This window comes from Mya arenaria, chromosome 14 (assembly GCF_026914265.1).
Source record: "Mya arenaria isolate MELC-2E11 chromosome 14, ASM2691426v1".
NCBI classification, from domain to species: Eukaryota; Metazoa; Mollusca; class Bivalvia; order Myida; family Myidae; genus Mya; species Mya arenaria.
Genome location: NC_069135.1, coordinates 10,057,135 through 10,070,052, shown reverse-complemented (window position 1 = coordinate 10,070,052; position 12,918 = coordinate 10,057,135). Strand labels below are relative to the sequence as shown.

Here is a 12,918-nt window from a genome sequence, read left to right as displayed (position 1 = left end):
TTATGCAAAAAACATCAGCATTTGTACTGCCATCGCATCTTTCTCTACACCTTAAACACGAATTGCATAAATAGTGTAGACCTATAACAAATTGCATAAATAAAGACATAATGTTTATATATTTTATACCATTTTGTTACATATAAAAACAAATAAGATTGTCAAAATCGTGTTATAAACATCAGCAACACAATCCGTTGCCTGGGGCCATAAGTTATGAATCGGGAATTATGAGACCGGATGAGACCGGATTTTACGAGGAGAGACCGGGAAATAGTATCGCCCATTAAATACCGTACCAGTCGAAAATCTATTTATAGATCAGTTCAACCTTGAACTTCCCTCAAACACCGAGGATGTCCATGTGGCTACATCAAATTTCTCGTTATTTTTCATATGTATTCGGTTTGGATTGCAATATACGAAGGTTAATGTGTTTAGGAAACTATAAACATTATAAAAGTGTAAATAATTTTAGAAAATAATGCCTAAAAATCGGAGGAAAGGTATGTGAAGTGTGTTGTTCTGATACTTGTTCAGTGTTGTTTACCGCCCTAGTCGCTGTCACGAACGCAATTTGTGTAGCACGTGATTCATGTATATAGTGTTCCTCAACATACGGTGTCAGTGAAATGTACCCTTTTTATGAATTATTATCATCTGAATTTCATATAAAGTCGTTGGTTTTTTACAATCGCCATTCAACAGCTGTTCGTATAAAAACTAGATGATCGCATTATGAAGAAGTTAGTCACCCTCTATATTTATGAATATGTTGCGAAATTCATAGTATTTATAGTGATCAATTGAATGTTGTGCAATTTATGGTATAAAAGTTGATGTTTACTAATTCAGAATCAAAAGGTAAAGTGCAGTATTTTAAAACAAGAAGATCACTAACGTTCCTTAATGAGAATAATGACAGGTGGTTGCATTTTAGCAGGAGGCCGGCGGTCAGCTGAGGCACGTTCTCTGCCCAGTGATGAAGAGTACGACACAGCCGACAACTGGAGTACAGCCAGTGTGCTGTCAGAGGACCAGACAGACAGTATTCCAGAAGAAGGTAAAAGTGTACATGATGATAGAGATCATCATACCTGAAGACTAAAGTGTTTTGTTTCTTCTACCAGTCGGCGAGTAGTTCTCAGACACTAGTAGTTCTTGGACACTCGCGATTTTCGATTCATTTTCGAAGTGACATATCAAGCACCTGATTTAAATCAATCAGGATTTTGAAAAGTTTCAGTTTCTCATTATGATTAGAAGACGTTAAATTCACAAAGTTTCTACAAAATCACATTTTACTTCTGCTGCCAGGGTATCACAATTGTAGTGCGCATGCGCAAAAGGCACAGCTTAAAATATGGGCAACAGTTACGGGGTACGATTTGTTCCGCATACTACCTTGTTTGGCGCAGAGGGCATTCTGCATTTATGAATATATTTATAATATGTTTATTTGAGCACTTACATTACACATGTGCTAAAAAAGATACCACTTATTTAATTTTTATGAGTTTCATGTATATATGTACAATTAGATTAGTTTTTTAATGAAAAATCATAAGATATATATTACACACTTTTGAATATTCCACTTTTAAATATATTAAATGAAAAAAATGCTTCAGCTCATGTTTCCCGGTTTTGTTAATAATTAAAGGGAGTGTCCGAGAACTTCTTTTGTCAATCTAAAATTTGACCCCTTTTGAGCACCTCATTCGGAGCCTGTAGATTGGACTAAAGTTGTTTAATTTCACTTGATTTTGCTGCTATTATGAAAAACCCCACATGATATTATATATTCAAATAAGTTCCATTGTCTGATTAATGAGAAATGGCATGTATACTGGAACAATATTTTGCTTCTGCTACTTTTGTGACGAAACAATTGGTACGTGAGAGATTTGCCAAATAAAAAACAGGGATGCTAATTTTCCTCTTTTAAGCCGATTACGTCTCTTTTGGCCACAAAACTTTTAATCAAAATTGTTCTGATCTATTCAAAATAGACTTTTGTATATATTGTGATGGGGATACTCCTATATTTTTTTCTGGATTCCTCCTTTTTAACATTTTTATGTTTGTATCCCTGTAAAAAAATGTCCACATACAATTATTTGGACTAGAAATTATCTATGATATGTTATCAAAAACCTTTACTCATATTTTTAATGTATGAATTTTAAGGAAAGTGTGTATTTTTACATGTCTTGTTATCTATATTTTGGGAGCCGGTTAACATTCAAGAGTTTTAGAATTAGACACAAAAATAAACTTTAACAATTATAATGCAGACAAAGATGGTGAGGAAGTTGACGAGTCAGGGTCTCAAGAGCATTTTGAGGACAAGTTGAAAGATGCAATAGAAGGACTATCACAGAAAAGGTACATACCATAACTATTATATTAATTGCCCATGCTCTAATAATCGCCCAACCCCAATCGGTCTGAAAACAACCAATTTTGTGGCAAAAACATTGCCCCCATTGCACCCTCCATCCCCCCGTTTTTGTTCTTTTTAAAAAGCATACCTTTCAAACAACCTGATTTCCTGCTTTATGTATGATTTTATATCACTTTTATTTGTCTTTATGTTCAAATATTTATACGAACATGAAAAAAGTTTTCCGGAATATGTCTCAACAGTTTCGGGATTTTTAGCTCGACTATTCGAAGAATATGGAGAGCTATACTACTCACCCAAGCGTTGGCGTCAGCCTCACATTGGTTTTTGCATGTAAGCAACTTTTAAGTCATTATCTCAGTAAATACATCCTGTATTGCATTAAAACTTTGGAATGTATTCCCAACTATCTAACTTACTTAATTAATGAAGTTAGATAACTCATTGCATTTAATGCAAATAATGGGCCTTTATTATTTGACTTAGAAATTCTGGTTAAGGTTTTGCATGTAGGCACACATAGGTTAATTTCTCAGCAAATACATACTTGGTCTATTGCATTAAGACTTTAGACAATGGTACTCAACCATCCAATCTACTAAAATAACCAAGTAAGATATATCTCTAGTTTGCATTTAATTCAAATTATGGCCCTTTTTTTTTCGACATTGAAATTCAAATACATCACGTATTGCATTGAAACTTCATACACAGGCTCCCAACCATTTAACCTTCTGAATTAATCAATCAGGAAAGATAACTCTATCTTGCATATTATATAATTTTGGCCCCTTTATTATGCGACTTAGGAATTATGGTTAAAATTTTGCATGTTAGCACACATAGGTTAATATTTCAGCAACTACTTAGATAGATAACTGTATTTTGCAAATTATGACCCGCCCTTTATTATTGGACTTAGAAATTCTGGTTTAAATTTTGCATGTAACCTGTTACCACATATATGATAATATCTCAGCAAATACATCATGTATTGCATTGAAATCTAATCTAAGTTTACAGTGATCCATGTTTCGCCAAAACTTTTCGATCCTTACACTGAAAAGCGGCGGAAGAGTTGAGCGTGCTGTCTCTGTGACAGCTCTTGTTTACAATAATGGTACAGTCTTGGAAAAAGCAATTGTGCCTAATTAACACCCATCCCCAACTTTAAACTCTGGTACCATTCTAATAAACACCCGGGCTATAAATAAAATAGTTATGGTACATGAATGGTAGATTGGAACCTGTAATTATAGTCAATTATGTGTACAAATTGTATCTGGTAGTGATCTGATATCATGGAAATACTTTTTGACATTATTTTTCAGTTTGATATCATTCAGCTACTATCTCTGTTCTGTATATATACTATTTGTACTATATATGTATCATAGTTGTTGGTGATCAGTTTAACATTCTTCACGTCATTTTCACAAGTTATATCATTTTTATACGCCCAAAGGGTCGTATTATGTTATGGCCTCCATCGTCTGTCTGTCCGTCCGTTAGCAATTCCGTGTCCGGGCCATAACTTGGTAACTAATAAAGCGATTTTCAAATAACTTTATACAAATCATCACTACATTAAAAGGATGTGTCGCGCGCAATTTCCAGGTCCATACCTCAAAGACTAGAATCACCATGGGGGTGCGTTAGCAAATCCGTGTCCGGGCCACAACTTGGTCACTAATAAAGTCATTTTCAAATAACTTTATACAAAGCATCATTACATTAAAAGGATGTGTCGCGCGCAATTTTCAGGTCCATACCTCAAATACTAGAATCACAATGGGGGGGGGGGACATTAGCAATTCCATGTCCAGGCTTGTTCAGGGTTACTACTGAAGCAATTTTCAAATAACTTTATACAAATCATCTCTACATTAAAAGGATTTGTCAAGCATGCTTTCCAGGTCCGTACCTCAAAGGCTAATTTCACTAATGTTTATTAAAGACCTCAAGCCAAATCTTCTCTTCGGGCGTATAATGCTCCGTTTCGCGGTGCTCTTGATGACTTTAGTCTTATGACAAAACAAGTCTTTTCATTTTGGTCATGCTATCAGGAGTTGCATTATCCCTTCTTTTTAAATCCTTTCTTTTCTGTGTCTAGTGCTCAGGGAAGGAAGAACTGTCTAGAAGGACTGATCAAGGCTTTCTCCAAAAAGTACCTATTTGACTTTTTGGCGGACAGGTAGGTGTTGCTGAAATGATACCTATTATGCAAGAGATGTAGATGGTATTCTTTATGACGGAGATCATACTTTTTAAGTTGCAGAATTGAGTTTGTCTACATGTATGTGATGGGTTTAATTGAAATAGCACATTATTTTTATGTACACATGACGTAGTTTTAATAAAAAGTTCTTGTTTATTTCTGACCATCGTTTACCACACTATGCCATCAAGCTTCTATTTCCCCAAATCAGGAAAGTGACAGTTTCTGATGGAGTCATCCGATGTTTGCGAAAGGGGAAGGGGGATGAGCTGGCCCTGGCTGCCCGCTCTCTTGCCATGCTGTGTATTCAGCTGGCCCAGGATGCGGACGAGATAATGGAGGACGTTAAGCCCGTCCTTCTTACTATCCTAGCTGACAATTCTGCAAACATAAAGGCGAGAGGAGAGGTACAATTTACACATCGCTTTATATTTCAAGTTGAAAATTGTTCAAATACATTAATTTATTGTTTTTGTATCTACAAGGCCTTGAATATGTTATTTAAGGAAGATTGCTTGTTTTGGGCCTCATGGGTGGTCAGTGTATTGTTAAGACCACAAAACCAAACAGAGAAAGAGAAACCAGGAACAAATGTGTAACTCCATCAACAATCAATTACAATACACTTTTATAATAGGAATTTCAAAAAAATAATGCAAGCTTTCAAATACCTAGAGTAAAGAATCAGTCAGACAGTTCACAACATATCTTCATTGATCTTGATTTTGAATTTCCACAGAATAAAATCCACATGAAACACTGAACGCAATTTGTGAGCACTGATAAGATCAAACAAAGATTAAAATGTATTCCTTACAGGATAATTAAATTGAAACCAAGGTTATATTTTTTAAGAAACTTACAAAAGACCCTAGATTAGAAGATTTTGCCCTTGTAAACAAAATGTAAATGTTCCACTACATTCCACAAATATCATCTGTAACACCCAACTTTCTCTCAAACTCTAAATATGGAAGAAATTCTAAAGAAATCCTGACATAAAAATACTAAAAATAAAAGGGAAAACATAATTTAGTTTACCGTAATACATCAAGGTCACCATGCTGATACAGCTAGATTGTTAAATTATAACATTTTGAATTTAAAATTCATTTTCATTCATGTAACAGTATTAAATCTTCTTTTCATATCATGGGTGAAAGCTTTCAGTATTGATACTGAATTCAGTATTTTGGAAAATGTTTATCCTATATAATGTATTGTAAAAATGGCATTTCCCTATGTCAACACCCTATTTTCAGTATTTTGAAAAATTCAAACTTTCACCCATGTCATATTGCAACTCATTAAATATCTGGAAATATATGGACTTTGTCGAATCTGAAGGCTGATAATAGTAATATATATAAATGTATGATCAATAATTATATCAAAATGTGTGTTTGCATTTCAGTGTGCCATAGCTGTTGCCATGTGTGCTTTCATCACATGTATGGAATTTGAGGTAGGTGTGTAGCTCACTTTGTAAAACTGTGAAGAAAAAATGTATTTATTTAATTAAATTGAATCTTTATTGATTTAATTAGAGATGGTTATTACGTTAACTTAGAGACTTTAATATAGACCTATTAAATTGTATAAAATTAATATCAGTGATCATCGTCTTGCTCACAGTGAAATTGGAAAGAAAACGTATGGTTAGTGTATGTGCCTTATCTTTTACAATGCAGGATGTTGTAAGTACTATGGAGGCCCTGGAGAACATCTTCAGGCTGTCCTTTCGGAAGGGTGACAAGTCAATCCCTACCCACAGTCCTGAGGTGTCCCGCCTGCACGGCATAGCGCTGACGGCTTGGTGCCTCCTCCTATCCATAGCTCCCCAGTACCACATAGACAAAGTGGTCGCAAAGTGAGTCAAGACTGATTGTCCTAACATGTATGCTTCATTTAAAGAATGCAGATTAGTGTGTTATATTAGATGCAGTTATTCCCAGTTATCCAAATATGAATGTGGAAAATACTCCTGGTATAAATGGAATTTAAAAACAGTACCGTGAATTTTGCCAACTATTTGAGCCTATGATGACCTTACACAGACCTGTACAGAAGAGACTGTTGATAGAAAACATAAAACTCAACTGAGGCTCAATTATCAAATGTGTAGCCAGTTACTAAGTATTTTCCTTAATTGCACATATTATTTTCATTATCTTTAACAATCTGCAGTTCTGAAGTCAAACATGGGATAGAAATTGTTTTAATCTTTTTTGGTTATATTCATAGTGTTGGTCATTGATTTTAAATAGCATTTTCTATAGAGGGATTCGAGTCTATAGTCGTGGTTACATCTTTGCAGGTACCTGAGCAAGTTACCAGACCTGCTGGAGAGTCAGGATGTGGACCTGAGGATTGTGGCAGGGGAGACAATAGCCCTCTTCTATGAGCTGGGCAGGGAGGAGGATGAGGTAAGAGTTACCTACGCTCCATGTCTTCTAAGAAAGGAAAATTTACATATATGTGTAAATATGTATATCATATGTAATATCTAAAAATAAAGTTTTTACATTCTCACATCTAAATTTTAATGAAAGAGCCAAGATCTGTATTTTTTTTAATGGTTGTCATTGATATTATTTGCGCAGCCAGCATGAGCGTTTTACATCTTGCCAAGTAATTGAAACTAAATTTATTAAGCTGATAAAACCATCATACATGTATAATAACAATCAAAAGGTTAAAAATATTGTCTTACTCTGACAGCAACAATCATTTGTAAATTTATCAACAAGAAATAAGTTGGTTTGGAAACCATTTTGAATTGTTGAATGTTTTTCATTCTCTCAAATCTGTGCTGTTCGTATTATTGTATGATTTTATAGTATTCAGGTATTTTCAAAAACATCTTAAATTTGCTGACTGGTAATTGAATGTTTTTTAATTGCAGGAGTTTCAGAGTGCCAGCATGGTCCAGCTGTGCGAGTCTCTGCGACGTCTTTCAACGGAATCACACAAGTATGTGGCCAAGAAGGACCGCAGACACCAGAAGTCAAGCTTCCGGGACATTCTCAGGGCTGTACAGGTATGACAGCGCTGCATTTGGTCTTTAAAACCATGCAACAAGCATTGAAGTAGTTAGTACTGCCATACCATTAGGAATCATATGAGCCTATGATGACATCTCACAGACCTGTACAGAACAGACTTGATTGAAACTTTCTTGACTGAGGCTCAGTTAAGACAGCTTCTTATTTAATAATGTAGTTGCATTCTACATGTTTATTAAATACAAAGTACGATTTTACAACCTGTTTGAATGAATCAATATGTTGTCTCTTAGAACATAAAATGTTTGCTATCAGAAACACTAGTTTTAACTTTTGGTGAAAATTCTATATTTCCTAGGAAGGTGAGGCGCCGGGGGGTTGTGGTAAATGAATCAATATGTTGTCTCTTAGAACATAAAATGTTTGCAATCAGAAACACTAGTTTAAACTTTTGGTGTAAATTCTATATTTCCTAGGAAGGTGAGGCGCCGGGGGTTGTGGTGAATGAATCCATATTTTTTCTTTAAGGACATGAAATGTTTACTATCAAAATCACAAGCTATAACTTTTGGTGTAAATTCTATTTTTCCTAGGAGGGTGAGGCGCCGGAGGTTGTGGTGAAGTTTGGTCCAGAGTGCCTTGAGATGTACACTTGGGTAAAGAAGGTCCAGTACAGTGCTTTCTGTCAGGCCATCAGCTCTGGCGTATACCAACACCTACAGGTACTTGCAGTCTCAGATTTTAAGTCAAACCTGGGAAATTTACCATAATGTTTGTTGGAAAGAAGTTTTTGTAAATAACACAAATTACCGTTACTTGTATATTTGATCTCTCTGTTAGAACAAAGTAAGTTAGTAGTTAAGAAACTTTGAGCGATGGGTAGATGGAAGAAAAAAACATAAAATCATCTGCAGTGTTGCTTTAATAGTATAGTTGTCACATGATATAAATAAAGCATTTCTTTAAACTTCATCTTATGATGACATTATACAGCCTGTTTAGGACAAAATGAATATTTGTTTCAAACTTTACCTATCTGTATGTGGACCTTCGCCACAAATAATAAACGAAAGATGTCTTGTTCCAGTGGAATCCGATGGTTCGGGAGGTGTTTGGACTGGGGGCTCCACTCCTCGTCTCCAGTCTTCCCAGCAACAAACCCACCAAGTGGGAGAGGGTCAGTTTATTAGCTGATTTGTATTCTGCTTTATAATAGTAATTAGCTCACCCAGCCCTTTATCTCATGTTTTCTGGAAAAGTGAACTGTCCTGTTCGAAAACTTTTTTGAACCAGTAAGTGAATTCAAAATAAAAATTCAGCTATCAGTTTCAGCAAACGTTTGGAGGTCAGACAATTTTTGTATAAGTGATTCACATATAGTCACTTGTAACATAATAATACAAATAAAGTGTTACCATGTTATGTGTAAATTTCAATTCGAGTCAAAGTTAAATGTAAACTTTGGTAGCTTAACATAAACATGAACTTTGTAGTATATTATTGCTCAATGTTCATCAATTAACATTTCATGGAATAATTCTTCATTACTTTATTGTTACAGACAATGTACAATGCTGCTGCCTTCAAAGCAAGAACAAAGGCGCGGGCCAAGTTCCGAGATAAGCGGGCTGTGACAATGAGTGGGACTGAATGAGGATAGTCTTGTACATAGCTACCCAGTTGTGAACTGTGTTAATCTCAACATACAGATTTATTTATTATCTTGAATGCAGTGATAACTGTTGTACCATATTATTAAAATGGCAAGTGTGGCTGTGCTATACAGAGCAATGAATTGTGTGACAGATAGTGTACATGAACTGAAACACATGGATGTTGTACCTTTATATCTGATGTAAACAAATCATCTGCTTGCAGTTAAAAGGAACGCCTCAAAAGTGAAAAAACGTTATTTTTGTAATGGTAATAATATGGAAATGCTGTATTTGTATGAATGCATGGAGACCATTGGGCTAAAGGGCAAACAGAGAGTGTGAAACATGCATTTATTCTTGTATCGTTTTGCATGAAGTGTATAGTGTTGTACTGCAGTGAACATATTAATTGAATGTTTTGTTTTATTCTATTTTAACCAGCTGTTAACACCAGCCCCTCGTTGTGTCTTATGTTATCTTCTTTCTAGCATTTACAACCTGCTTTGTATTTGTAATTGTTTTGATTAAGTTCTTTGTATTTGCTTTTTTTCGTTGTCAAATTCTATGCACTCATGCATAAGGCCAAAATTGTGTACATCCTATTTAGTAAACCATTATTTGTTTTATTTAAACATGATGTGGTCATATGTAGTTGCAAGTTATATAAGGACAGTCTACACTTAATTTAAATCAAAACTCGTATTTACTTCATTCTTTATAATATGCGTTTGAAAGTCATGACATTTTTATGTCTGTCCATTATTATACATGGCTGTGCATTGTGAAGAAAGCATGTATTTTATCATATCTGTGATTATTTCGATCCTGCTTTTATCTGATACCAGTTGTACATTTTGTACTTTGAAGTAAACATGTTTATGCCCTCAACAAGATCATTTCTCCAAATTAGTTGTATACATTTTGGATCACAATATTTCAAATTTACAAAGCTGTAAGCTGGGACTGTTTGATAAATAAAGCACAAGACAATGTTAAAACTAATTTAATTTGGTCATCAGCCAACTGATGATTCTTTGATTATTAGTAGATATAATTGATTTAATGGTCTTTGTTTAATATTTTGGCAATCAATTGTATATGTGAAAATTCTGTAAGCTCAGCCAGGGTGTAGTATATTTGAGAAATGTACCCTGGCATGTTTAAATCACAATAAATACCAGACTTTACATAAACACCATATGATGGAAATTTACTGCCAATTTATGTGAATCATTTTTCACTTGTGTTAGTATGTAAATAACATACTTTTTAAACTAAATCTGATTTTTTTTTTTTTATGTGACAGAAATAAAATGATAACATGATAACCTTGTGTCTTTATTTCTTGCTTATATACAAGTCACATTTATGTTGTCAGTATGAAATAAGGATTTATAGCGATGACTGTAATATGATATATGGACGTTTAAGATTTCCTCAGTAAATAATGATGTAGATTGTTTGAGTTATGCAAAATCTTAACGGTTAAAACATAACTAGCTAGCTGTTGTAGAAAAGTGCTCACAAAGTGTTGTCAAGTGTCACCAGTCCTATCACTTCGTCTTTAGTACTGGTTGGGTATTTCTGTTAAATTTACTTTCAAGTTGACAGGGCTCAAGATTGCTAAGTAAGAAGTCTGTGGCTCCAGAGTAGAGTTAAGGTGTTGATTTTGCACTTCTGTTTGATAACGAAATTATTAAAGAAAAATGAAAATCAAAAGGTGGCATTTTATAAATCACAGTGAACACTGCTTAAAGCAGAAACTCGCATGAATGAGATTGTTTAAATCCGTTTTCACAACTTTCGCCTATTTTTATGCCCCCACAAAGTGGCGGCATATAGGGTTGCCCTTGTCCGTACGTACGTACGTACGTACGTCCCGAAGATTGTTTCCGATCTAATTCTTGAAAACCGTTTGTCCAATCCTCACCAAACTTTAAACACATGTTTGTGACCATAATATCTTGATCAAGTTCGATAGTCATGGAAATCGCTTTAGTCATTTAGGAGTTACGGCCCTTTTTTGCCAAAAATTCCCGAAGATTGTTTCCGATCTAATTCTTGAAAACCGTTTGTCCAATCCTCACCAAACTTTAAACACATGTTTGTGACCATAATATCTTGATCAAGTTCGATAGTCATGGAAATCGCTTTAGTCATTTAGGAGTTACGGCCCTTTTTTGCCAAAAATTCCCGAAGATTGTTTCCGATCTAATTCTTGAAAACCGTTTGTCCAATCCTCACCAAACTTTAAACACATGTTTGTGACCATAATATCTTGATCAAGTTCGATAGTCATGGAAATCGCTTTAGTCATTTAGGAGTTACGGCCCTTTTTTGCCAAAAATACTTCAAAAATATATGTTTCCAATCTAATTCTTGAAAAGTATGTGTCCAATCCTCACCAAACTTTACATACATGATTGTGACCATAATATCTTGATCAAGTTCGATAGCCATGGAAATCGCTTTTGTCATTTAGGAGTTACGGCCCTTTATTTGCAAAAAAAGACTTGAAAAATACGTCCCGAAGATTGTTTCCGATCTAATTCTTGAAAACTGTTTGTCCAATCCTCACCAAACTTTTAACACATGTTTGTGACCATAATATCTTGATCAAGTTCGATAGCCATGGAAATCGCTTTAATCATTTAGGAGTTAGGGCCCTCAGATTATCCTGAATAATCATTATGGCTTATTTTCTGTGACAAAAAATCGAAGTGGGGGCATCCGTGTCCTATGGACACATTTCTAGTTTTTTATTAATTGAGTCGTCGGCAATCTTACGAGCACTGAAAATGTCCAAATTTGGTGAAAATTTCACTGCGAGAACTTGAAATGTGTGCAAAGATGTGTAGAACTGCCCCCATTTGATGCTTAGAATGCCATTTGAGTCCAGGTTCAGTTGAAAAACCTCAAAGAATGGCATTTTGGGCCAAAACACCGTAGAAAATACAGACGCACAGGCACTTGGGTGACAGGCAGTGAAACTGGAAAACCTGACACAGACTATCAGATTGAGCTAGTTTTGGGTGTATTTATGTATGAAGGACTAATCGAAAGTGTTTTTCATAAAAAAAATGCAGGGAAGGGTATAGTTAAAAGGGACCAAACAGCTTTGTTTAAAAAGTGTCATTTTTGGCAAGAAATGTATTGTATTTCACTATTTCTGGCAATTTTTCACAATTAAATGCATTTATCTTGTCCGGTTGATCAAAATATGCTATTTTCTGGTTTTCACAACTTTCGCCTATTTTTTTTAAAAATTGAGTCGTCTGCAATCTTACGAGCACTGAAAATGTCCAAATTTGGTGAAAATTTCACTGCGAGAACTTGAAATGTGTGCAAAGATGTGTAGAACTGCCCCATTTGATGCTAAGAATGCCACTTGAGTCCAGGTTCAGTTGAAAAACCTCAAAGAATGGCATTTTGGGCCAAAACGCCTTAGAAAATACAGACGCACAGGCACTTGGGTGACAGGCAGTGAAACTGGAAAACCTGACACAGACTATCAGATTGAGCTAGTTTTGGGTGTATTTATGTATAAAGGACTAATCGAAAGTGTTTTTCATAAAAAAAATGCAGGGAAGGGTTTAGTTATAGGTATGACTTCACCATTGCATCATATGTACT

The 12,918-nt window shown here is 34.9% G+C and overlaps 1 protein-coding gene across 2 annotated transcripts; it reads left to right on the top strand.

Annotated features, from left to right (window-relative positions):
• The first annotated feature begins 337 nt into the window (after nucleotides 1–337).
• On the top strand, nucleotides 338–10,613 carry LOC128218236 (interferon-related developmental regulator 2-like). 2 transcript variants are annotated; one of them, XM_052925846.1, is made up of 12 exons: nucleotides 338–506; nucleotides 944–1,063; nucleotides 2,298–2,388; nucleotides 4,521–4,601; nucleotides 4,837–5,032; nucleotides 6,040–6,090; nucleotides 6,317–6,495; nucleotides 6,943–7,051; nucleotides 7,531–7,665; nucleotides 8,224–8,352; nucleotides 8,718–8,807; nucleotides 9,192–10,613. In XM_052925846.1, exons 1-12 carry the CDS (start codon nucleotides 485–487, stop codon nucleotides 9,282–9,284), a joined length of 1,296 nt encoding a protein of 431 aa, XP_052781806.1. In that variant the 5' UTR covers nucleotides 338–484; the 3' UTR covers nucleotides 9,285–10,613. The 2 variants fall into 2 exon arrangements, with proteins under 2 accessions (XP_052781806.1, XP_052781805.1); XM_052925845.1 differs by having other exon boundaries at nucleotides 941–1,063.
• Nucleotides 10,614–12,918: the final 2,305 nt, after the last annotated feature.

Excerpts from the sequence above, each read along its gene's own strand:
- LOC128218236 (XM_052925845.1), top strand. The coding sequence starts at position 485 with ATGCCTAAAAATCGGAGGAAAG. Across the intron at positions 1,064-2,297 it reads AGACAGTATTCCAGAAGAAG|ACAAAGATGGTGAGGAAGTT; the intron begins GTAAAAGTGTAC and ends ATTATAATGCAG. Across the intron at positions 7,052-7,530 it reads TGGGCAGGGAGGAGGATGAG|GAGTTTCAGAGTGCCAGCAT; the intron begins GTAAGAGTTACC and ends TTTTAATTGCAG.